General features: G+C 47.5%; 2 protein-coding genes across 6 annotated transcripts in view; one reads left to right on the forward strand and one right to left on the reverse strand.

Annotated features, from left to right (window-relative positions):
• The window catches only part of ppargc1b (peroxisome proliferator-activated receptor gamma, coactivator 1 beta), a 56,427-nt gene extending 45,328 nt beyond the window's left edge, over positions 1-11,099 (forward strand). The window contains 12 exon segments of the mRNA XM_042062192.1: positions 12-185; positions 1,417-1,668; positions 4,651-4,773; positions 5,077-5,828; positions 5,830-6,131; positions 6,636-6,681; positions 7,153-7,217; positions 7,822-8,428; positions 8,775-8,844; positions 8,995-9,113; positions 9,226-9,362; positions 9,608-11,099. Coding sequence (XP_041918126.1) covers positions 12-185; positions 1,417-1,668; positions 4,651-4,773; positions 5,077-5,828; positions 5,830-6,131; positions 6,636-6,681; positions 7,153-7,217; positions 7,822-8,428; positions 8,775-8,844; positions 8,995-9,113; positions 9,226-9,362; positions 9,608-9,699 — 2,739 coding nt within the window. The 3' untranslated portion in view covers positions 9,700-11,099.
• A 5,329-nt stretch (positions 11,100-16,428) lies between these two features.
• The window catches only part of pde6a (phosphodiesterase 6A, cGMP-specific, rod, alpha), a 43,979-nt gene continuing 33,896 nt past the window's right edge, over positions 16,429-26,511 (reverse strand). For 4 of the 5 annotated variants that reach the window (XM_042061402.1, XM_042061401.1, XM_042061400.1 and 1 more), the window contains 15 exons: positions 26,328-26,375; positions 25,901-26,050; positions 25,096-25,239; positions 24,546-24,611; positions 23,892-24,038; positions 23,480-23,587; positions 22,582-22,691; positions 22,176-22,263; positions 21,082-21,182; positions 20,747-20,854; positions 20,229-20,292; positions 19,579-19,653; positions 18,637-18,720; positions 18,176-18,333; positions 16,429-17,221 (listed from right to left, as the gene is read on the reverse strand). In XM_042061402.1, coding sequence (XP_041917336.1) covers positions 16,870-17,221; positions 18,176-18,333; positions 18,637-18,720; positions 19,579-19,653; positions 20,229-20,292; positions 20,747-20,854; positions 21,082-21,182; positions 22,176-22,263; positions 22,582-22,691; positions 23,480-23,587; positions 23,892-24,038; positions 24,546-24,611; positions 25,096-25,239; positions 25,901-26,050; positions 26,328-26,375 — 1,803 coding nt within the window. In that variant the 3' untranslated portion in view covers positions 16,429-16,869. The remainder of the gene's footprint in view (positions 17,222-18,175; positions 18,334-18,636; positions 18,721-19,578; positions 19,654-20,228; positions 20,293-20,746; positions 20,855-21,081; positions 21,183-22,175; positions 22,264-22,581; positions 22,692-23,479; positions 23,588-23,891; positions 24,039-24,545; positions 24,612-25,095; positions 25,240-25,900; positions 26,051-26,327; positions 26,376-26,511) is intronic. The other variant, XM_042061403.1, reaches the window with a different exon arrangement.

Consider the following 26,511-nt stretch of genomic DNA (forward strand, 5'->3'; position numbering starts at 1 on the left):
CCCTGGTGCAGTATGGGGAGGAGGAGGTCTGTTCAGACCGCCTGGACGCAGACTTCCCTGACCTTGACCTCTCTCAACTGGACGCCAGCGACTTCAACTGCCTTAGCGAGCTGCACTGGTGCACAGACCAGTCGGGCAGCTCCCCGGCCTCCAGCCACTACGCAGGGGACCCCGAGTTCTTTGAGGTCAGTGTGCGGCAGCGAGGGGACCCCCAAAACCCCTACATGTACACATACAGCATACAATGGCTGTCTGGTGAATCTCTCGGAAAAACACACAGACACGCTCTCATACTAACGGATGTGTGTGTAAAAGGACAGGAACACATGGCTTCTGTCGCTAAGGAGCTGAAGACTAGCGGAACTCAGTCTGACATGTTTAGAGAAGGTGGAAATATGACCAGACTATCCTCCTGTTCGTTTCAACATCTCAGTGTTAAACACTTTCACACTTACAAGACTTACAAGACCACAACTGTCTGTGTGTGTGTGTGTGTGTAGCGTAGCCTCACGTGCTGTGGGGCACTTGCTTTTTTTTGGACCCTTGTCATGTGAGATCACACACACAAACAACCCCCTAAAAAACAGAGACGTTTTAACAATCCCCCCCCCCCAGAGTCCATGCCATAGTTCAGGTCACAAGCGTGAACCTGGTGCCCCTCTCGTGTAGCCCTGCTAGGATCTCCGAATCCACCATCCTCACATTGATCTCTTGAGTTGGGAACATCCCTTTGGGCCTTTATTTTTGGACACCAGTGGAAAGCATTGATCTCCAAAGCCTGGTTCAATTAACCTTCAGTTTAGGGAAGGGGGTGGGATGGAGTGGGGTGGGAGGGTAAGCGGGTAAGATGAGACGCCGGCATCTCTCCAGGCGACTGCCTCTGGCTGAGCCAAGATGGCTGGGACCAAAATGGAGTCTGGGTGACATCATCCTCTCTGGTGTCATTAGTTATGTGGGTAATGATTTATTGTGGGATATGTGGATATGTAACCCCCTTTCTGTTACTGTTAGTCATTGAGTTGTTCCATGAAAGTGCCCTGCTGTTGAAAGCACACTGCGCGGCCCATACAAGCAACAGTGCGTTTGGCATAGTTTCAAAATCACTTTCTCAATTACTTATAAAGTACGACACATCTCAGCCATTTACTTTTACAACTACAACAGATATTTACAGCCATTTACAATTATTTCAGAATGCTGCAGATCACGGCTAACAGATTAGCTGCTAGCCTTGACTGTGTTTCGCGAAAGCGTTTTTGAGACACCACTGTAGTTACTAGGAGAGGGTGTTCAAAATGATAGTCTCTCCATCATTTAATGAAAGTAGCTACAATATTCAATTACCCTTGTTTGAAAACGCACACACCAGAGCGTTACGGTTAGCCTGACTTGCCTCGTGTCTGTCGCCCCCTGCAGATAGAAGAGGAAAATGCAGCTCTGTTGGCAGCACTCACAGACAGCCTGGACGGCATCGTGGAGGACGAGGTGGGGGGTCTGTCTGTCTTTCCCTCGCTGGCTGACGGACCCGAGGACGAGGACGATGTAGACGAGGACGACGGACGGCACCGGCTCTGCTCGCAGAAGCAGCAGCAGCAGCAGCATGGCCCCCTAGTGGACACAGAGCTGTTGTGCAGCTCGCCCAGCTCCGAGCCTGAAGACCCGTCTCTAGTAAGAACCCTTCCTTCCTGTTTGTTTGAGGTGGATGTGGATGTGGATGTGGATAGTCCTCTCGACCCCCTGAGCTGGGGTATGATAGGCAACCAAGGTCTGAACCCTTCTCATTTTGGTCTCTCTCTCTCTCTCTCTCTCTCTCTCCCTCTCTCTCTCTCTCTCTCTCTCTCTCTCTCTCTCTCTCTCTCTCTCTCTCTCTCTCTCTCTCTCTCTCTATCTATCTATCTATCTATCTATCTATCTATCTATCTACTCACTATCTATCTATCTATATCTATCTGTTTATCTATCTATCTATCTATCTACTGTATCTATATATCTACTCTATCTATCTATCTATCTATCTACCTATCTCTCTCTCGTCCGTCTATTTCTTCCTAACTCTTTCTCTTCTTGCCCCTCTTTACTTCTCTCTGTTCATCTCTCATCCTCTCTGTACACTATCATCTCTCACTATCTCTCTACACACACTTTTTTTTTAAGCCTGATGATCAGAAGCCTTTTTGCAGACAGGGCACCAGGGACCAGTTGTACGTAGTAGCTTTTAAACCAGTTGTACGTAGTTGCTTTTAAACATCTCCAAGCCTCAAGCCCCCCAACACACACACATACACACACACACACACACACACACACACACACACACACACACACACATACACAACGCACACACCTCTCTTTCCATCTCTCTCATCTATCCTCTATCTCTTCCTGCTGTTTCATTTTTACACCTATTTTTTTCCCCCCACCTTCTTTTTTTGCCCGCTGAGGGTGTTTATTAAAGCATCCTGTAGGTGTGTGTCTGTGTGTGTGTGTGTGTGTGTGTCTGTGCGTGTGTTTGTGTGTGTGTGCACGAGTGTGTGTTCACCTGCCTATTCCTCATACCTGTGCTGTTTTCACACTTAGAGATGGCCTCTATCTCTTTTCTCTCTTTCATCTATCTCTCCCTCTCCTTTTTATGCCCTATTTGTGAACTCCTCTTCTAGGAAAACTGCATATTTTTGCTTCCTCACAGAATGTAACACAGAACTCCCCCCCCCCCTCCATAACCGCCTCCTTTTCCTCCACCCATAAATCCACGGGCCGAGGCGTAGCTCCACTCCCTCTGCATAGAGACCTGTAGGAACATGTAACTCAACAGCCTGTTTTCATAGTGCCTTCGGACCGGACCGGACCGGACCTCAACCCAATACACTGGTTCCCCCTTATCTGTGCTTAAGGGTGGGCCTTCAGAACTTTTTTGGCTCTTGCAGAAAAGCCCATTCTGTTCCGGACATTACAAAGATGCCATTGTGCGGCTGTCGGGACGCAGTGAAATTAAATTTGAAGAAAAGAGTGGAGGAGCGAGAGGAAGGATATTGAGAGAGAGAGAGGGAGAGAGAGAGATAGAGGGAGAGAGAGAGAAAGAGCAGGAGAGGGAGAGAGAGAGAAATAATTGCAGGATGTTTTCTGAAATGGATGAAAATTACTGGCGTATCAGCAGCCTTCGTGTAATGAAGGCTGGCAGACATTGGCATTTCACATGGTGGGAGACGCCACTAAACACAGATACACACAGCGCCATGGTGCTCAGAGATCATCACCCACGGTGATTAAACCAAAAGGTGTTTAACAGGAACAGGTACACCCCATCCCACGCAAATGGACGCCAGGGGCCAGAGGTTGATGTGTGTCTGCCAGGTCAACCGTACAAGCTCCTCTTGTACTTATGACACCTACATTGTGTGTGTGTCTGTGAGTGTGTGTGGTGTAATCAGACAGGAGGGTTTAATTTGTCCTAAGGAGATGCTAAATGCAGCTCCGGCCTTTATACTGGCCCCCAGGAAGATGGTGAAATAATCATCTCACAGAGAAAGAAAGAAAAAAAAAAAAAGAGGAAGAGTTACATAGCCTGTAGGAAGATCAGCTTATCAACCCACATCCCTCCCTCTCAGACTGTAACCAAGTGTCTGTTCTGTCTGGGGAAGACTGGTGATTGAGTCTCTGGCTGCTCAGGGCAGCCCTCTGGTGGCTGTGGACGGTACCGCGGTTGGAAGCACCTCCTGTGCAGAAAACAAAGCTGGCATTTAGGGCAGAGGGGAGAGCCACATGGCCGAGGGGGGAGCTGCTCTGTGAAACAGATTCTTTCAGGCTCCCCAGCAGCTAGCAGAGCACCCACAAAAACGTGCCAACCCTAACCCAACCCCCCCACCTCCACACACACACACACCATCAGCTCCACTCCTCAATAGACACTCACAGCCATGGGCGACCGGCTTGCCAAATTGGCCCGATGAGATGGTCACTCCAGGCTGCTCTCGAACCTTCCCCCGGCCAGGGATCATGCTGTTTCAGCTGCAGGGGACAGTGGGGGTCTTTAACTGCAGGCACTGAAGTGTGAGAGGAGCTGCTTGTGGCTACTAGGGATGCAACAGTCTTGGAGAAGGGACCACAGCGCCATGCCCACAGCCCTGCCCACCATGTCGTGTCCGCCAGATTAGACGCCTGTAATCTCATTCCGTTCATCTGCAGATTCACGAGCAAAACAGACTCCAGTATGTGGTCCAGCCTGACCACAGGCTCCAGAGATAAACACATTTAGAAATATAAATAATTAATAATAAATAAATCTCAGGCCACTTTGATGTTATGTTCCACATGAAGCTCCTCTCTGCTTCTAGCCTGGAATGGTTTCTGGGGAACGCAAAAGAAAAAGCATCATCTACAGAAAAGATGTCTGTTAGAGAATTTGTAAAGGTGCTGTGCTGTACTGTGCTATGTTCTATGTGCTGTGATGTCTAGATGGGCTCTGTGCAGTGATGTGTTGTTGCTGTCTATTCTGTTTTTGTTTTGTTCTGTTGGTGATGTAGAGAGAAAAAATTGATGTGCCTGCTAATTACAATAAGTGTTTTGTTCCCTGTCTCCTCCTTCCCCTCTCTCTCTCTCTCTCCCTCCCTCCCTCTCTCCCTCTCTCCCCCTCTCCCCTTCTCCTCTCTGCAGTTAAAAAAGCTCCTGCTCACCCCCCCAAACGTGCCTGTGGGCCTCGACTCTCACAAAGAGGCCAGTTTCCATCGCCATAGCAGCCGCAACCACCACCTCAAGCCTGTGAGGCCTCCCGCTAAGGTAGGACTGGACAGCTCACACTGTCACTCTCGCTCACGTTCACACACTCTCCTCTCTCACTTATGCACACTTACTCACTGAGACTGTGACACACACACACACACACACACACACACACACACACACACACACACACACACACACATGCCCACTTTCATTTTCTACATCAGTGACAGCCGTGTTTGTTTGTGCAAGCACTTAACTGATCAGTCTATCTGTCCCTCTCTCTCTCCTCGTCTCCATCACTCTCTCTCTCTTTCTCTCTCTCTGTCTACCTCTCTCTCTCTCTCTCTCTCTCTGCAGACTGCAGACAGCACAGGCTCTCAGGAGCGTAAGCCCCGGGCAGTGCGCCCAGCTGGCCGCCTCTGCACAGAGCTGCACCGTCACCTGACCACCGACAGGCAGGAGCCCGACACGGAGGAGGAAGAGGAGGAAGAGGCGGCCGAGGAGGATGATGATGAGGACAGTGAGTCCGAGGAGGAGGACGGCGAGGAAGAGGAGGAGGAAGAAGAGGAGGAGGAGGAAGAGGAGTCCTCCGGCAGCGAGGGCGAGAGTTGCACCTCGGCGACACCCCTGGGTCCCCCGGCACCTCTGCCCAAACCCCAGTTCTCGTCGGAGCGCGAGCTGCACTCGGTGGTGGAGCTGGTAAAGTACATGCACACCTACTGCCTCCCCACGCGCAAGCAGGCCAGCTGGGACCGCAAGGACCGCGAGGCGGCTGCCGCCCCGGCCCGCCGGGCAGCTCCCTCTGCCGGCGCCTCTGCCAGCGTCCAGCGGGGCACAGCGAACTGCCACAAGCCCGCCGCCGCGGCCGCAGGGGCTAGCACCAGTCACCATGGCAGCAGCGGCGTGGGGGCGGTGCGTCCACGGCTGGCGTTCACGCGCCAGCGCGAGGTGCGGGCGTACTCGCTCCTCCGGGAGCTGCTGCAGGCCGTCAGCCCGCTGGACGTCAGCAAGCCCTACCGCCTCCACAGCCCCCCCTACTGCGCCGGAGGCGCAAAGACTGACGCTGCCAGCGCCGCTGTCACACGCCCACAGACCCTGACGACCGCCCCCCGCCTCTCCGCAGGTGGCCCACGGCTCCCGGAAAAGCCCGGAACCGGAGGCCGAGCCGGCAGCGGATGAGGACGGCGAGCAGGACGCCTCGTTCTCGGTGCGGCGCTCCCGCCGTCTCGCCTCGTTCCCCAGCCGCTTTGCCAAGAGGTCGCGACCCATGCGGGTCCCGTCCAGCCCCGCCTCCACGGCCACCTCCACACCTACCGACGAGCCCCTGCAGGTCTCCATGGACACGGCCACGGCCCACAAGGACGGCCTCCACAAGAGCCCCGAGTGCAGCGGCAGCCCTCTCTGTGACAGCGGTAAGATGGCCGCCTGGGACACCAGCACCATCTCAGGCACTCTCTTTCTCTCGCTCTCTCTTTGTCTCTCTCTTTTTTTAGTCTTTCATTCTCTGTCTCTCCCTCTCTCTCTCACCCTCTCTCTCTGTCTCTCTCTCTTTTTGCTCTTTCATTCTTTCTGTCTTTCGCTCTCTGTCTTTCTTTCTCTCTCTGTCTCTCTGTTACTCTCTCTCTCTCTCTCTCTTTGTGTAGTGTAGAAACTGCAGAGATCAGAATTCCACAGCTGCACACAGGCCTCTACAGATAACATGACTCAACTCTGCAGTTAAACTGGCAGGAGCTGTAACTATACAGCCAGAACATGCAGCAGCACAGCACTATTATTTCCAGCACAGACACACACAGCAGCAGCTCAGTCAGAGCACACAGCTCGAGTGTCCGCATCGCAGTGCCCTTCTCTATGCTGATGCCCTTCTGCCGCTCAGAGGAGACCATGTTCTTACGCTTTTTTTGTTCCCATTACAGAGAACAGATCCTGCCTCTGCCTTCCGCTTACTCCTAAATCCACAGGGTAGGTGTCCCTTGAACACACACACACACACACACACACACACACACACACACACCACAACTGCACACACACAGGCAGCATCTGCCCTGAAGTAGTACAGTTTGGACTTCTCCATCAATATAAAGCACCAGAGAGATCCATCATATTTACTTTTTGTCCCAGCATCCCACAGCACTTTTAAGCCTCACATAGTAACACCGTTCTAAAAATAGATCAAAGCACATCAAAGCAGCAGGACTGCTCGGGTAATTACAGATACTTTTTGGGGTAAACAACTAAAAATAAGGCAAGGGCTTTGTTTTAGCGTTGTGTGGAAGACTTAAGGTGGCATTTAAGACCAGTGAAAAATGTCTACATTATCACGGAACAGTAATAAAACCGTGACACTCTCGCCTTCGGTGCCTTGATGTCAGTCTCTTTTCTCCCCCTCTGTTTCTCTATCTCTTTTTCTCTCTCTCTCTCCATGATCAGAGACTCGCAGTATGCCAACAAGCCCTTTGAGGCGACACTTAGCGTGGAGCTGTGTGGCACAGCAGGTAATATTTATTTATTTGTTTGTTTGTTTGTATGTTTGTCTTTGGTGCTGCAGTGGTTGTCCTCAGTGCTCTGTTTGTGTATTATGTGTTCTTCTATTAAAATCTTTATAACTCTCTATAAAGTCTCCAGTGCGCCCCCTGTGGTAGAGACCGGTAATGCATGTCCATCGGATGAGAAGGGCACTAACCAGGTAGAACTCTGCAGGTCAGCTGTCAGACTCCCAGGAGGAGGTAGAGGATTTCAGAGCAGTGAGACAGTCCATGCAGTACTGATTATGTATCCAAAGCCAGTCTGTACAAAGTTCTCCTCAACAGGGTTGAAATACAATCAGACTAATGGAAGCACGCTCTGCAGCAGCTAATAATAGTGTGTGTTTGGGGCCTCAGCACCTCCTCTACACCACACTGTCTGTTTCCTCTCTTCGTTTGCTCAGCTGGAGAGAGCGTCTGTGTGATTGTCTTCTGGAGCAAGCTAGGTCTTCATCTATGAAAGGAGGAAGGAGGCTATTTATGTAACATCAGGCATAATGGCTCGAGTGACTCACGGTGAGCTTGTGTTTATTTCTGTGTGTGTGTGTGTGTGTGTGTGTGTGTGTGTGTGTAGGCCTGACTCCTCCGACCACCCCCCCTCACAAGCCTGTGGAGGAGGAGCTCTTCAAGCCATCGCCGTCCCCTCCCTCCCGGGGCTTCCTGTCGCGGAGTCACGCACGGAAGCTTCCGGAGCAGACGGAGCTGTACGCGCAGCTCCAGCGCATGGGCCAGGCGGGCGGCTCACACGGGCCCCTCCGCCCGGGGTCACTGCGTTCCTATGGCGACCACGACTACTGCCTGCTCAACCTGTCCGAGAGCCGCAAACGCCCGGCCTCCGCTCTGCTGACTCCCACCAGTCCCCCGGCTACCGTCACCATGACCGCCGCTGCTGCGGTCACTCCAGCCCTGCAGGCGTCCAGCGAGGTTGGGGAGAAGCAGGCGGTGATGGTCGATGAGGGCAGTCGACTCTGCTCCAAACTGCAGAGCCAGCCGGCGCAGCGGTACGAGGGGAAGGAGGGGGAGGGCCGACGGGCGGCCGACTGTTCGTCCCCGCCCCAGGCGCTCTCGGCGAGGAACGTGGACGAGGACGTCGGGCCGCCACGCTCGCCGTCTCCCGGCAACGTGCATCCGGCCGCTCCCTGCTGCGAGCCCCACTCTCCCAGCAGCAAAGTCAGCTACAGGTGTGCTGGACACTATCTATCTCTCTCTCTCTCTCTCTCTCTCTCTCTCTCTCTCTCTCTCTCTCTCTCTCTCTCTCTCTCTCTCTCTCACACACACACACTCTCGCTGACTCACACACACATACACATACACAGATGTGCTTAACACACTCAAACTCACTCTCTCACACACACACACAAACACACACACACACACACACACACACACACACACACACATGCATATACAGTGTGATTAACACACACTCAGACACCCTACCACTACTACTCTTTCTGACTCTTCTCATTGTCCAAGAAGTGCTGATGCTAATTACCAACGTGTGTGTGTGGGCTTATTTCTCTGTAGCTGCGAAAACTCTGAGACCTGCCACGGCGACAAACAGCGAAATAAAGCAAAGCCCGGACAGCAGAACGATGTAAGTGCACACTTTTACAGTTACCTAGATAGTAGTCCCAATAGGTACGTGTGTGTGAATGATCTGACATTCTCTTGAGTATGTGTGCATATGACCTCTGACGTTGGTCCTCACTGGTCTGTGTGTGTGTGTGCGTATGTGTGTGTGTAGGATAACTGCCGGGTGTTCTACATTCACAACCTGCCCAGCAGTGTGACCCAGAGCATGCTGCGCAAGCGCTTCGAGGCCTTCGGTGACCACGAGGATTGCAGAGTGGTCATCAAAAACGAGTAAGCATCATCTTACACACATACACACACACATATTTAAACATAGTCATTTCTGCATACATGCATTTTACTGTAGTAGATTTTAATTGTGTGTGTGTGTGTGTGTGTGTAGGCCAGTCAGTAGAGAGCGCTGTGGGGTGATCACCTTCAGGAAGGGACAGAGTGGCGGTTCTCAACGGTACCGGTCAGGGTACCAGAACGTGGGCAACGGATCACGTCGGCTCAGCCGGAAACGCTACATAGACCTGGGTAAGGACAGTGAGAACACTGCAATACACTAAGAACCACACTCAAGAACACAGGAGACATGTTTTTCACACACACACACACACAAAAACACACACAAACACACAGGGAGGGAGAACAACGCAGCACAATATGGAGGGAAGTGTGCTTGAAGATAAACTGCATTTATGTCACCATAAAGTATTTCTCTCTCTCTCTCTCTCTCTCTCTCTCTCTCTCTCTCTCTCTCTCTCTCTCCCTCTGTGCAGATGAGGCTGGCCCTGGCCCCGTGAAGAGCAAGTACGACTCGATGGACTTTGACACCCTCCTGAAGGAGGCCCAGAAGAGTCTGCATCGCTGACGGGCCGCGCCACGCCGCGCCTTTACTCGCCTCGTCCACTCGGATCACTAACGGCCCAGTTTTCCTGCTCCTCTCTCCAGCTCCTGCAGTCTGACTGACTGACCGCCTCAACTTGGTCCCGGTCCTGTTGTGGACACGCCTCAGTACCTCAAAGCAAGGCCCTTCTTAATGTTTACATTTTCAACATCGGAAAATAAGAAGCAGACCTTGGCTCACTTCTACTGAGGGACACCTCTGAGATTCACGAGGAGCAGGAGACAGGAGGATTTTAAAAAAGAGAGAGAGAACAAACAAACAAAACGAACAAACTTACTCAAAGAAACAAACAAACAAACAAACAAATGAGAAGTGAAACAACAAGAAACACTGAACACAAATGCTGCTTCCTGTGTGTGTTTTCCAAGACGTCATCGTTGCCACCTTATTGCTAAAGGCCGAGGTCTCTGTAGCACCCCTGTGTTCCTTGCGTTTGGTCATTGTGCCGTGTGTGTGTGTGTGTGCGCGCGCGCGTGTGTGTATGTGCGAGCGCGTGCTTTTTGTATCCTTTTCCCCCTTGTATTCGTGAGCTATTGGCTGAGTCGCGGGGTATATTCCTGTGATAGTTTGTCATAACGTAGCTATAGAAATATTAGCAACCTGTTGATGTTCAACTGTGTGTGTGTGTGTGTGTGTGTTGACAAGCTTTTTTAAATTAAGAAAAAAAAAAAGAAATTGAACCTAAATCCTGATGTAGAGTTTACAAATCACAGAAGAGAGACAAAAAAGTTCTTACTGTTAAAAAATAAGAATGAACTAAGAATAACCTGTATGTGCTTCCTTGATTTTCCTTCTATGCACTCGTGGGTTTGTGCTACTCCTGAGTCCATCTACCCTCAGTACCACGGCAGCTCAGGGCAGGGCTGCTGGCCACAGGCGGGGTTGTCTCTCTCCCACTTTCACACACACATGCACGCACGCACGCACGCACGCACGCACAGACATGCACACACGCACTACCAACTACTATCAAACTTCTTTCTGAAACAAGTCCACATCACTCTCATAATAGCTACAGTAGATGTCTACTGTTTTTTTGTTGCCAAGGCTATTTTTTATTTTCCCTTATCAAGATCACAGTGTACTCCTTGGGGAAAAACTCATTAAGACAGAAATTAATACCCCATTTAGCAGACTAGTTTATCAGTGGGTCATTGTAGCTTCAGCCATAAATGGACACACGGTTTGTTTTGGTGTTGTAATGTAATGGCAACACTCTGACGATATTTCCCAGGAGCCCAGTTTCTCACTGGCTTTCATCACGGGGCAGCCGTGGCCTACTGGTTAGCGCTTCGGACTTGTAACCGGAGGGTTGCCGGTTCGGACCCCCGACCAGTAGGCACCTAAACCCTCACTGCTCCCCGAGCGCCTCTGTTGTTGCAGGCAGCTCACTGCGCCGGGATTAGTGTGTGCTTCACCTCACTGTGTGTTCACTGTGTGCTGAGTGTGTTTCCCTAATTCACGGATTGGGATAAATGCAGAGACCAAATTTCCCTCACGGGATCAAAAGAGTATATATACTTATATTTATACTTACTTATCTAATAAACTCAAGAGTGTTACAGTGTGTTCGAGAACACACTAGTTATATCAGTCGGTAAATTCCTCTCCCGTTCCCCACCACGCACACACACTCTTCCATCCATTCATACACACACACACACACACACTCACTCACACGCACACACACACACACACACACACATACATATAGAACTCTGAATGTAGTCCTAGCATCAGCCATTTTGTTCTGAGCCCAGTGAGAGAGCAGTTGCCTGTGAAGCCAGCAGCCGTGCCCCATTGAAGACTGCAGCAGCGTCCAGCAACTGTGCAGCCTGTAGGGAAGGTTGGAGGTCAGTGAAAGGCTAGAGGGGGGAGTAAAGTCCTCCGCGGTCTGGCTAAAAGGAGAAAGCCTCACGCCTCCAAAGCTGCAGAGAACACCCCCTCCCCCTCCCCCCAGAGATGTGATCTCTGCTCTGTTTACACCCCTCCTCCTCCTCTACTCTCGTTTTTTAGCAGCACCCCCCCCCCCCCCCCCCCCCCTGCCTTCCCGGATGGGTTGAGGGCCTCTTTTGCGGGTTTTTCTTTTTCTAGTTCTCGTCTTGTGGCTAAAACGGAAAAAAAAATAATCAATACTTTTTCTATGTGTGCAGTTTTTTCTAATCGAAAAAAAAAAAATCTAAAATATGTATATCCCACGTGTGTCATGTGTTGTCTGTGTCTTGTGATCTGATTGGGCCGGAGGGGACACACCCACCGTGGTGGATACTGGGAGTTGAAGGCTTTTCTCTCCCGCTCACCATCGTTTGTTTTCTTCAGGGGTGCCCTCTCCACCCCGTCCCAACCTGTGAACTCTGTAAAGTGTGCACGTACGTGTGTGTGTGTGTGTGTGTGCGTGTGCGTACAGTATGTGAGAGCGAGAGAGGTTGGGGGATGGCTGTGTATTGCCCCCACCATCACCACTAAATTTGTTTTGTTCTTTCTTCCTTCAAGATAAAGTAATAATCCCTTCCCTACCCCCTTGTCCATCGCCCTCTTCAGCCACACACGCAATCTGAATGTTTACATCTCTGAATTCCCTGTTTGAGCTGACCAGAGCGCACACGTTGAGCACAGACGCCTTATGCAGTAGTACCGTTGCCCCGCCCCCCCATCCCACCCCCCCCCCCCCCCCCCCCCAGTAGGGACGTGCCTTCTGGGGCTTTGTCTGAGGTGACGGTGGCTAAATATCCAGTGCATCCCTCACAGACTCGCAAATTCCGTTCCACTGGTCTGGTCCTGTGGTTATCTGCAACCTGGACCCCAAACTCCGCCGAAGCGGTGGCTTTGTGCTTGTTATATACACTAACTATACGAGTTATAACAGTGTGCTGGTTTACATACTACTGATTGGATATATAATATGTATATAGCACCGTGTTCAGCTAGAGGGGGGAAAAAAACATTGGATGTGTGCAGTGGAGCAATATGGAAGACTGTCTGTGTGTGTGTGTGTGTGTGTGCGTGTGCGTGCTTGTGTGACGCACGTGGTCTGTTGTGTATGTGTGTGTGTTTTATGAAGGACGCAGTACAGGAACAGTAGGAGTTGCAGAAGGGAAACTGATGTGCATATAAACGTCAGGACTGACACACCGGTGTAAAAAATAATCCCTTTAGAAAAAAAGTTTTTTGTTTCCCTTTCTTTTTTTGACTTTAATGTTTTTAACCTTTTTTATGCAATTAAGATGCAATACATAATGTATTTTGTCTGAAAGACTAATGGGTTTTATTTGAGATGTTCTTTTAATAATATGGGGCAAATGTTGAAGAGATCCTGTACTGTAAAGTTCTGTAACTTGAAGACCGCTATAGACAAAAAAAATACCCTTAAAGTAATATAACCAAAACACTTGGGCAACACCCCTGTCATAGGATCTACAACACAAAAGATAAGAGAGAAACGAAAAGAGATAAATACACACACATACTGAATACTCAATGAATACTCATGGATATTTTTTTTTTTTTTAAACTCTGTATAATATTGCCACATGTTGATGGTACTTATGTCAGTTATACACAATGGAATGTCTGTGCACAGTCATATATATATATATATATATATATATATATATATTTATATATATATATATATATATATATATATATATATATATATATATATATATATATATATATTTATTTATTATGAACATGGGTGCCCCTAGTGGCTGGAGGACTGATAGTGCGGGGGTCTGGTGGGTGGAAATAGACAGAGCAGGGCTGCAGTCACAGTCACATGTACACACATAATGTGCTGACTGCTGAATAGGGATGGCCAGGTTTTTAGTGTGTGAGCCTTAAAGACAATAGGGGGAAGACAAAGCTATCTACAGCTTTACAATATAGTTAAATCTCCTTTTAATCAAAAATGGAAAAAAAAAATCTAATGTGTTTTTCTTAATTACTGAAGTAATTAACTTTTCAATACAGCCATATTCTAAAAGTATATACATATATATATAAATATATATATATTTGTGTGTTTGTGTAGATAAATATAGATGATATAATTTCTTATACAAAGTGTTAATGTTGACCATTCTGTTCAGTGTTTTTTTCCAAAACATTTCAGTAAATGCTGTCAAATCTTTGGTGTGTAGACGATCCAAAATGAGAAGTAATAATTATTTGAGTGTAGACTTCCAAAGGGAACCCTATATGAACGCAATACATCTTCCCACTCTTTTATTTTTAAAGACGGCCTGACGTTTTTCAGCAGAAGATGACCAAAAAGAATATTTAATGGGTTAGTAAACCACAAATAAATCTCTGGATTTATTTTCTACGAATGTCACAATTAAACTGTGTGTCCCGGAGTTGATTATTTTTTGTTTGTTTGTTTGTTTTGTTTATCTCTCTCTTTCTATTGTGTGTTTTACTTGTGTTTAGTACAGTGTGAGATCAGAATAATGAGATATATTTCTTTTTATACGTTGTCTACAACCCGAAGAATCATTGCCCCTCTACACCCTCTCAACCCTGTGATCCCCCTCCCCCCTATGATTGCAATATTAGAAAGGCAAAGCCATGTTTGTGTCCACTGATCATATTCTAGTTGGGGGTCCTGTTTGGGCACATCTGCTTGTACCTGCTTTTCCCCATCACTCACAAGTTATTTTTCATGAGGCACCACCAGATCACCATGATTCACTATGATTTGTCTGTTGGCTTGTGTTATCGTTTTTGTTGACTTTTGAAAATGAATAGTCTGGATTGAGGCGGGCCGTGTGATCCAAAGCGGGTGTGAGAGTGCACCTCCTTGTGATTGCAGGTCGTGATTGATCGTGTGGTGGTGAAGACGAATGGAAAAGGGCATACTGTACGTTGTTGTTTTTTCTCTTTTCCCCATTTCTGCTCATTCTCTTTTCTTTTCCCTCCTCCTCGGGATATTCACATCTACTGACTATCACATTGATTTCTTTTTTTTTTTTTCTTTTTTAACTTAGGTTTTGGTACACAGTGAATACTGCTAGTGAGATTTTATATTTTTACATATATTGGTTTTATTTTGAGTTGGTTCTTTTTTTATTTATATGCCACTTAGCTTGGATGTATTTTAATGGTGTTTTTTTTTTTTTCTTTTCTCAGTACTGTGTGATTTCATATGTTGAGAATGTGCAGACAGAATGCATTTCAGTATTTTTGAATTGTTAAAATCTAGTTTCATAGATACAAATTATCTATATAGTGGAAATTATCTGTTATATTTTAATTCTTGTACATAGTTTTAAAAAAAGAAGAGTGTGTCTTCTTGAAACTGAATACATGTCTCTTCTGAGATTGTTTACATTATTAAAATGTAGAGAGATTCCTCCATATACTGTAAAAAGTACATATATCCATCGATTTGCCTCCAAAAATAAAAATCCTAATGAACAACTTGCTTGCTGTGGTCATGTGTGCCTGAACAGTTTGCCAAGTGAATGTGAGAGTTGAAAGGCCTTGAGTAGAGTTGGGGGGGGGAAATGTAGTGTCCTTGGCAGCCTCTGGGAATACTCCGTAATATAGTAAGCCTTGCCATCCCTGGAATCCTGCATGTCCCTGTTGTGAAATATTCCCTGGAATTAGCACAGCATGAAGCTGAAAGGAAGGCTTATTCCCCAACCCCCCTCCCCCTTTTTTTTTTTTACAGCGTTCAGCAGATTGCAGCAGTCTTGTTCCCCCAGCACGCTGGATGCTGCAACCCTCCACCCCTCCCCTCCTGTCCTTCTTTTATCAAACACGTTGTGCAGACATGGGACATGATGTAAGAAGATTTTGATTGGCTGTAGTAGCAGCCAGCCAGCCAATGGTCATTAGTGTTTCTCTCTGTGTGCAGCAGTGGCAATGATGTCCGAGCTCGGAGTTTGATCGTCGGTGCCCTAGATAGCCGCTCTTGCGGTGATGTAAAGACCGAGAGACTGGGTGGAGGAAGACTGTGTGTGTGTGTGTGTGTGTGTGTGTGTGTGTGTTGGGATGGGTTGTGCAGTGATTAAGACATGTCTGCTGGTTAATCGTGTCTCTTAAGGAGCCAGTGGCTATGTCACACTCCACTGGGCTGGGGTTCAGCTGTCAGAGCACTCATCCTTAACTGTGTCTCTTTGAGCCTACAGGGCTGTGTGTGTGTATGTGTGTGGTACAAAAAGCCTTTCTTCCTTTTACTCCCAAGAGTGTGTAATTTGTGAGCTACTGTGATCCTAAGCCTCCCTCCTGAGTGTGTGTGCATGTGTATGTAGAGCATGATCGATGCAGCAATAGCCCTGACGACGTCACTGTTGTGACGCCACCGTTGAAATGTCACAGCAGGCTCGAGGATGCTGACGCTGAGATCTGAAACTGCGTAAGCAGTGCTGTGATGCAGGGCTGCCAAACGGCCCCTTGCCCCTCCGCTCACAGCCAATCAGCTCGCCTTCCTCTCCGATTATAACACCACACATACACCAGCCCTCCCCCACATGCATTCAGTTTTGTAAGAGGTTATATAGGCCCCCCTGGGGAGAGTGAAACGGCAACACACACACACACACACACACACACACACACACACACACACACACACACACACTTATACACACGCGGTCATGTGAGCTATTTGAAGGAGAAATGTTCCCATGCCCATAATAAAGGGACACCTTGACACATGTAACAACTAGGATATATATCTTATTGCTTTATTTCCTCTGTGTGTGCGCTTACAAAGCTCAATGTATACACAGCACACTGTGCTCTGATCATACATCTGATAACCATTTTGTCAAAATCCATTCTACTAATTCCCTGTGATACACATTTGTGTATATCAATTCACACATGTTAGTCTTAATGGCAGGAACAGAGAAGGCAGCAGACTGCACTACAGACGTGTCATGAAAGAGAAGCGCTGGCTCTGACTTGGTACATTACGCTGTAGAACTCCAGACACGAGCTCTCTGTATTAAAGGATCCCAATTAAAGCCCTCTCTCTAATTCCCTTTTCAGAGAAGCGTAGGGCTGTAAACACAACACACAAGCCCTGTGATCCACAGGTCCTTGACTGCCCCTAGTGGCGACTGCATAGACTTGCGGCTGCTGTTGCAGCTCACGTAATATGTCTCTTGAGTTAAGAGCCCGCTCTCAGCCCCCAGGGCAGCTGGCTGGTCGCCTCGCCACACACAGCTGCTTGCTGTCTGCCTGGCTACATCTGTCTCTGTGTCTGTCAGTCTTTCTCTCTGTATGTGTGTCGTATGTATGATCAGCCACAGATGTAAGTAGACAATAAACATTAGAGTAAAACAAACTGATAATTTGCGATAGATAAATAAATAAATAAATAAATAACGATAAATAGATAGATAAAGTTGTCTGGATGGTCCTGACTGTGCCCAGTGGCTGTGCCCAGGGGCCTGAGGGAGGACGACAGGACAGGTGACGGAGGTTTAGCTGATGCAGCAGGTCTTGGAATCGGCCGGGGGGGCCTGGGCAGCAGCTGCACATGAGGAGAGGAGAGAGTGATTGAAATACATGGGAAGGATTGAAGACAATTGACTACAACAGCAAATCACACACACTGGAACTGGCTAGCCTACTACACCAGAGGTGATGGCGGTGCATACATTCCATTAGACTCGTGTTCTAAAACTATTTTTACGCTCCGCAAACGGAATGCTTGAGTCGCAGACCCGGTGTAGCCCAGGACTAAGGGGTGCTGCTGCTGGTGATGGACTCTCCCCAACAATACTCTGATGATCTATGGCCTCCCCCACCGCTTTCCTCTCCAAATAGTCTCACTTCCCTAACTTCCCTCATACCCCCAATCCCATGGCCCACGGCCCTTAGAACAGACACTCAATGAACACCCAAGTTGTTTAACAGCGCAGTTCCACACTAGACTCAAACTCATAACTTCAGACCTGCATTAGTGCATAGTGCATAACACCCATGGGTGCTAGTACTGGTCGCTAGCACGTCTCTTAAAGTTAGCACATCACATCGCTGGTGACTATTTAAAGGGAAACTTGGCAGGATTTCCCCCTCTGCTGGAGAAATTGTGCATTATGCTATTTCAAACTGTGGGAAAAGGTAACGATAAAGCACATGGATTTGTTTACAAGCTAGCGAACGGTTAGCATAAGTTTGGCAGAACTATGTGGATGTTACAAGGTAAGAAACACGATTTAAAACTAGTTTCTTGTTTCTCACTTCTCTTTCCGGGACGGTAGTCTCAATGTTGCAAGGTTGGTTTTTCGCCTGACGACGCTAGGCGCAGCAGGGAAAGTCACCATTTTCACCGGAAAAAGGTCATTTAACCATCCAAATGATTTCTAAACGGGTTTATTACGTTGAAATAGTTGCCAAGTTCCCCTTTAAGCCCTGGTGTAGGGTCTGCTGTTGTCTGCATGCTCTGCTGAGCCTCTCTCTCTGGCGCCCCCTGCTGTCTCACCTAGCTTGGCGGCGGCCGCCTCCTCCTTGGCTGCCTTCTCGGCCTCTATGGCGGCTAGCTTGGCCTCGTGGATCTCCTTCAGGGCGTTCCACTCCTTCCTGTTGTTCAACAGCCGGTCCAGCATGGGCGTGATCTCCGGGTGGAAGCGGGGAAAACTCCTGTGGAGAGGAGGAAGAGGAAGAGGAAGATGGGGAAGAGAGGAGATGGGAGGGTAAGAAAGGGAGGGATAAAGGTCAAGTTGGGATACTTGTGGTCAAATAGGGTCCAAAGGGTGTAACCATAACCGTGGCGATGAACTGAACGACCTCTCCTGAAAGTGCATGAGGTCAGAACAGAGAGATGGTGTGTGTAATGTTTACGTGAGTCAGCAGGCTGGCCGTAGAGCCTACAGCAGAGGTCATGGCTATGGGCTTCGTTGGCTAAACCAACAACAACAACACAAAAAGTAGCTCTGCACTCACCTTGTAGACAAAAGCGCAGACAAAATCAATGAAACCGCATTGCATCTTGGGTAAGTCAGCTGCCTTGGTCCTGTCCATCATGGGCTGAGAGAGAGACCCAGAGGGAGAGGGAAAATGAGAGAGAAGGGGGGGGGGGGGGGGGTTATCAGGACATTCACATAATGTCATTGTGATGTGGGAAGTGTTAAAGGATGTTTGGGATGGTGGTGTTGCTGCTTTTACTGTGTGTGTGTGTGTGTGTGTGTGTGTGTGTGTGTGTGTGTTTGTAGAGACTGATGGAGACACTGATTCAGTGACTCTCATCGTGGCAGTGGTACCAAACACAGCCTGCAGCCTTTCTACCAATCCTTTCTATCATTTCTCTCTCATCCTCTCTCTCTCTCTCCCCCTTTATCTCTCTGAAGAACTTTACTCATCTCTCCTCCCCCTCCGCCACCTCTTTATCTCTTCACACCTCCCTCTGACTAACTTTACTTTCTTATCTCTACCCCACCCCTCTTTTCTCTTTACTTCTTTTTGAATAACTTTACTCTCTCTCATACTCACTCTTTCGGATCCTTTCTTGCTCTCTATTTTGCACTCTTGCTCTCTCTCTCTCTCTCTCTCTCTCTCTCTCCATTTCTCACTTCAGTGCATTCTTACTGCGTTGCTCCTCTACCTCCATCGCCTCCAGTGCTTTTTATTGCCCTCTCACATCACTGCTCTTTTATGTGGGTCCTTTTTCAGTGGCTGATTCACATGCATCTCGTCTTCTCTCTCCTTCCTCTTTCTCTCTCTCTCCCTTTCTCTCTTTCTCTCTCTCTCTTGCTCCCTCTACATTTTTGTAGTTTCATTTATTTCAGATCTAAAGTATGATTGACTTGAATATTTGTGTTGTAAGAGCATGTGTTAGTGTATGAATGAGCATAATAACACAATTCATCTCTCTCGGTGTGTTCTTACAATGGGCTGCTGCTCCAGAACAGTCCTCTCCAGGTCTCCCTGCTCCCAGAACTCTGCCGCCACAGACAGCGCCACCTACAGGTGAAGACATGCATCATCAACATTATCATTAGCATCATCACCACCACCCGCGGTCATAATCAGAAACCCTTCTCAACTGCCTTTTAAATATTACAGACTAAAGACAGTATCATCAGCAAGGATTCTTAGCGTGTTGTCAGCATTTTTCAACAAAAATGCCAATTAACAGAGAGTTTGTGTGGATGTGTGTGTGTGCGTGAGTGTGTGTGTGTGTTTGTGTCTGTCTTTATCCTGTGATAAAGCTGAGGCTGCATCAGTATGCGGAGAAGAGAAAGGTCACAGACCCCCCCCCCTGCTTTGGTGGAGGTCAGTGGGCCCCCCACCCCCGAGTCCCCTTTGGGGAGCTGGGCACCAGTGTTACAGTGACATGCACTGTGGCGTGTTCTGCTCAGTGCTGATTCAGCTATAAGCCGGAATAGGTGTGTGTGTTTGTATGTGTGTGGTGTGTGTGTAGGTGTAGGTGTGTGTGTGTGTGTGTGTGTGTGTGTGTGTGTGTGTGTGTGAGTATGTTCTTGTGTGTGTGTCTGTGTGTGTGTGTCTGTGTGTGTGTGTGAGAAGTGAGGGGTTACCTTGCTCTGAACCTCCCAGGGTTTAGCAATGGCCGACAAGTCACACGCCGTCATCATCATGGCCCTGCATAGCAACAGAGAGAGCAGTTCACATCTTAACTCTTCTCACAGTTTATCACACTCACTGGCCACTGGACGATGGACACCAGGGTCTGTACTTCTTCAGGTACATGTGTGTGTGTGTGTGTGTGTGTGTGTGTGTGTGTGTGTGTGTGTGTGTGTGTGTGTGTGTGTGTTTATGTATATAGTGCTGAATTGCCTACATTGTGGAGCCTGTGGACTGTGGTGGAGTACCCTGGCTACTGTTAGGCAGTAGTGGTTAGCTCTCTCACAAATGAAAGTGACTGATTTGTAATATGCTATGTGCATGTGCTAAGAGCCTTATTCTTATTATATTACTCTGCCAACTCTTAACTCTGTTGGTGTATCACTGGTGACTGGTGTATCACTGGTGAATTATAAGTGACTGTGTGAGTTCTGATTTGTGTGTCATGATTGGTGAGTTCTCATTGGCTCACATAACAATCTCCTTCCGGGTTGTCTCGAGCATCATATACTTGTTCCACTCATTCACGTCTTCGTAGGTTTTGGACTGATCCACAATCTTCTGGAACATGGCCCTCTTCCTGTAGGTGGTGTGTGTGTGTGTGGGGGATGAGGTGTGTGTGTGTGTGGGGGGGGGGGGGGGGGGGGGGGGTGCAGAGAAAAAGCTTTATTACTCGTCTCACATCAGTCTCTCCTGACAGGGTTGTCACCTGTCTGCCACAAATCACACACACACATGCACACACAAACACACACACACACACACACACACACACAAATTACCAACCATGCGGTGAGATGAACTCACTTGAAATAGAGGGCAAGGTCAGTGGCGATGATGGCGATGTCCATCAGATGAATGACAAGCTCATGCTGTCTCCGGTTAAGGTTCTGGTAGATATTCAGGGTCTGCGATTTATGACATGTGCACAAATCATGTGAGTCTGGCAGTCACATCACACATACGGCAGCTATCTGTGTCTCTGATAAGGGGATGTATCATGTTTTGCCAGATGGAAAGATTTTGCAGGTATTCAAGGGGAGCTATTCATGGAAGATTTATGGCATTCAAACCTATTTGATAATCATAAATACTCCATATCTACATCAAACTGTTCTCTGCTCTTCAGAGTTTTTAGCCATGTCTTTCTCCTGACGGTTGTGTTCAAAGCAGGTCTGGGTGTTGCTGATACTTTATTTTATTTTATATCCTTCTGTATGGATGTACAGTGCTCATACTAATGGCAGAATGGGGGAAATCTTGTGCAGATATTGTAGCTGTTTCTGAAATGGTCTGATCTAGCCCTGAGGTGCGTTCTACCTCGCAAACATAAACAAATGTTCACTAGCGTTTGCAAATAGATTTCTGTTTGCCTTGAGTTTGGTCCATGTGGTATGGGTCCATACAAAGAAAGAGTGTGTTGTCTTCTTTTCTTTTCCTTTCTTTTCTCTCTATTCGTTCTGTTGCATTCTGTTGCATTAAGTTGCATTCTGTTGTGTTCTGTTGTGTTCTGTTGCGTTCTGTTGCATTAAGTTGCATTCTGTTGTGTTCTGTTGCGTTCTGTTGCATTAAGTTGCATTCTGTTGTGTTCTGTTGTGTTCTGTTGTGTTCTGCTGCGTTCTGTTGTGTTCTGTTGCATTCAGTTGCGTTCTGTTGTGTTCTGTTGTGTTCTGTTGTGTTCTGTTGTGTTCTGTTGCATTAAGTTGCGTTCTGTTGTGTTCTGTTGTGTTCTGCTGCGTTCTGTTGTGCTCTGTTGCATTCAGTTGCGTTCTGTTGTGTTCTGTTCTGTTCTGTTGCATTAAGTTGTGTTTTGTTGTGTTCTGTTGCATTAAGTTGTGTTCTGTTGCACTCTGTTGTGTTCTGTTGTGTTCTCTCGGGTGCGCTCCACGTGAGCGGCTCACCTCCTCGCGCAGTAGGGTTTTGCCGATGTCCAGATGGTGCCTCTCCAGGATGGACGACCCATGCAGCTTCGCCAGGGGGTTGCCAGACCTGAGGAAGCGATCACAGAGCTTAGTCCTTCAGACAACCTCAAATGATCAGTCTGGTTTTAGATGAAAAAAATAACTGAGGCATAGTCTTTGCCAGAGTATGTGTATTTTATATGAAGGGTCATTTGTGGGAGAGATGTGTGTGTGTGTGTGTGTGTGTGTGTGTGTGTGTGTGTGTGTGTGTGTGTGTGTGTGTGTGTGTGTGTATGAGAGAGATGTGGGAGTGTGTGTGCGTATGAGTGAGAGATGTGATTGTATAAGAAAGGCAAAATGAGAGGAAGCGTGTGTCAGAGAGGCAGCTGAAGACTGTCCTGCTTACTTCATCTGGTAGAGGTTGTTGGTGCCGCGGTGGTCAATATCGTGGCAGAAACCGGCCGTCACCATGGCCATGGCTTCCAGATCTGTGTAGTAGCGCTTCAGTTGACCTGTCTGAGGGGTTACAAAGAGAGAGAATCTAATGTTTTGCAGTTAACAGACGTGCAAATACTCACTCGCTCACACACACACACACACACACACACACACACACACACACACACACACACATACACTCCCTCTTTATTTATTTCTCTCTGTCTGTCTCCTTCTCTATCACACACACTCTCTTTATTTCTCTCTCCCTCACACACACACACACACACACATACACACACACAGACACCTATAGCCATAAACATAAACACACACACACACCGACACCGACACTGACACACACACACATACATACACACACACACACACACACACACACACACACACACACACACATACACAGGCACACCTGGCTCCTTGGGACCCCTTATGGTCGGAGAAGCATGAAAACCCCAGTGGAGAACACAGCTAAATCAGCCAGCTGTATTAAGTCCTTTCTCACGCTAGTGTACTGACAATCTCTCACTCTCACACTCACTCAGGTCTCGCTAACAGTCATTGTAGTGCACTACAGTGCACCACTCTCCTACTAGTCCGCTTACATTTGTGCACTAGCCTTCTCCCATTCAGCCAAGACTTGAGAGCCTCAACCAGAGTAATGCTAAAACTGATCACATATAGTACATACATATTGAAGTGTATGTGAGTGTGTGTGTGTGTGTGTGTGTGTGTGTGAGAGAGAGTATGGATGCGTGTGTGTGTGTGTGTGTGTGTGTGTGTGTGTGTGTGTGTGTGTGTGTGTGTGTGTGTGTGTGTGTGTGTGTTGGGTTACAGTGAACTCTCACCATCAGGAGTGTGAACATGGTCTGTCCTACGTTGAAGCCATGCCTCCAGTTGTGGTAGGTGATGGCTCGGTAGCCCTTACTGAGAGAGTACATGAACCTCGTCAGCACCTGAGGAGACACACACACACACACACACACACACACACACACACACACACACACACACACACACACACACACACACACACACACACACACACACACACACACACACACACAGGGAAGTGCTCAGCATAGTCACGCTATGGCCAAAATCATACAGAACACTTCTGACTGATAGATGAATAAAACATAAAACATTACACTCTGTAGCTTGTACTGTATGTACACACACACACACACACACACACACACACACACACACACACACACACACACACACACACACACACAAAAACCTAGCAGAGCCCACCTCTCGAGGAACGTGGAACTTGTCCACCACCCCCAGCTCATAATACATCCTGATCCCACACTTGACCAGTTCCAGCTCCGTATGGTGAATATCGTAGAAGTGAAACTCAAAGATCTCAGCTTTCTTTGAGTCGGGAAGCACCTCTTTCTGTGAGCGTAGACAGAATCAAACTGCTTAGCACATAGAATCAGCACTAAATAAATAAAAGGTAGTCTTGCCAAATGCAGATGAAGACATTTAACACAGTGGCAGTGAGGGATCCACACTATAGCATGACATAAATGGCCCATGCCAACTCTACGGTTGGGTTTCCCGTACATGGATTAAGCCTGATCCTACACTAAAGAGAACTTCCCTGAAATTCTCCAATGAAAAGGTTTAGATCTAAGATTACCGGTAATCCAAGTATGAGGAACTGGCCCCATAAATCTAGTCTAATACTACCAGTACCAGTATCAGTAAAATATGACTCATAAATAATACAGTTAGATGTTTTTTTAAAAATAATTGCTCAAGCTCAAAGGGGGATATGGTTTAACTTAGCACTAAAGGGTGAATAACTATATATAATTGACAAAACAGTAGTGATAATGATCAAACCATCCTAAATCAATGGTCTTAAGGCACTTTCTTTGTGAGAATAATTTCTCTCACCAGGATTTCCTCGAGCTCAAACTCCTCGCATTCGTGCGGTTCTCTGCCATATCTCTCACGTGTGTTCTAGAAGGAGAAGAACTGTGTTAGTCACAAGCAGTTCTTCCGGTTCTCCAAATTCTGAAGGCTCTCACTCATAATTTAACGGCTGACAGCCCAACAGCAAGCATTGTGCCATCTCCATGCGCGCTAATGACACGGTCCGACATTAACCCACATTACCAACACTGCCCAGGAGGGGGCTAATCAATACTTGTCACGCATGTCCTCTATCTATTTACAGTTTTTCTCGATCACTTTAATGCTTGTGTCAACTGACATCACGTTTTTGAAAACAATTAACACACAGGTTAATGAAACCAATCTGGTTAAAATGACACATTTTGCTTGCAAAGGGCTCTTACTCTCTCAAAACATTTAAAACATGCAGCAAAAGCAAATTTTGCCTTCAAACAACACATATTGTAGCCAAATCACTGTATGATTTCAATCAATCATTACACACTGGACAACAAAGTGCAAATATAATAAATAATAACTCCAAGCCAACCAGGACGTTCTGGATCTCGTCCTTCCTGCACTTGATGTGGTACATGACCATGTCCTGGAAAATGTCCTTGCGGTTCTCCAGCTTGTTCATCTTGTCGTAGGTGTCGGTGTTGAGCACGGACCAGCCCAGGAACTGGGTGAGAGACTGAGGCGGCCAGAGAGGAGGGTCCAGTCAACAGACAGCCATGTCAAAAACACACAACAACAACAACAACACATTGCATTTATATAGCACTTTTCAAGCGCTTTACAGTGAGGGGGGAACCTCACTCACCACTACCAGGGATTCCAGAAACATGGTCTAGCATTGTTAGCATTGTATCACACACAAATTCAAGTAATGCAAAATATGACCTGTCATATATTATGGTGATTTATGCTATGATGTGAAATGATTTGAAACCTAATGTAATATCATATGACTAGTGGTATGAGGTGGTAGATGTGCGTGTGTGTGCGTGTGTGTGTGTGTGTGTGTGTGTGTGTGTGTGTGTGTGTGTGTGTGTATGTGTGGGACTGTGTGGGTGTGTGTTTGAAACTCTCTAAGCACTATATCTCCACACCATCAGGGCCAGATCTGTCCACTTCCTGTACTGTGCCTTGCTGACCCCTTCAGGACGCTGGGAAAGCCTGAGCTTAATAGGAGTGCTCTCACTTTGAGTGTGGCGCTTTCTCATGAATTTCTCAGAACTTGTTGTGGTTCCTTGGCTATTTCTGTCTCTGTTCCTGCCTTCCTTCCCTCTGTATGCATGCAAACCCCTCAATTACCTCCATCAGTGCCTCGTCCATGCAAACCCCTCAATTACCTCCATCAGTGCCTCGTCCATGTCGTCAAATGGCTTTCCATCCTTTCTGTTGTAGAAGGTTGCCACGCCGACAATCTCCTCTTTCTTGTTGACGATGGGCAGCGAGAGGACGTTCTTTATAGTCCAGCCGGAGCTGTCCAGAGGCTCTTTCTGTCTCAGAAGATAATGCACAGCTTCTTTAGAACTTTGTCTTAGGGCAAAATATTTAATTGATGATGACATGAGCTTATCGGTCACACCAATTAGCTGTGCTACCGGCATGGTGTGTGAAATGTGACGGTTCTCAGACTAAAGTGGACGAATTTAAGTCTAAATTGCCGTCTGTAGCCTGAAGTGTGTGTCTGCTGTGCTAAAGATGTCAGGGCAATGCAATTATGAAAGTGATAGTGTGTGAGAGAAAAAAACATAATGAAAGGAAGGCTCTCACTTGAAAGTTGAAAAAATCATCCTGAGCAGCATTCATGATATTGCAGATCTATGTATGAGAGAGAATGTAAAAAAGAGAGAGAGAAAGAGAGAGAGAGCAAGAAAGAGAGAGAGAGAGGAGAGAGACAGAGAGCAAGAAAGAGAGAGGGGGGGGGGTTATGAAGGAGAGAGTGAGAGAGTTAGTG

This window comes from Alosa sapidissima, chromosome 14, assembly GCF_018492685.1.
Source record: "Alosa sapidissima isolate fAloSap1 chromosome 14, fAloSap1.pri, whole genome shotgun sequence".
Classification (NCBI taxonomy): Eukaryota; Metazoa; Chordata; class Actinopteri; order Clupeiformes; family Clupeidae; genus Alosa; species Alosa sapidissima.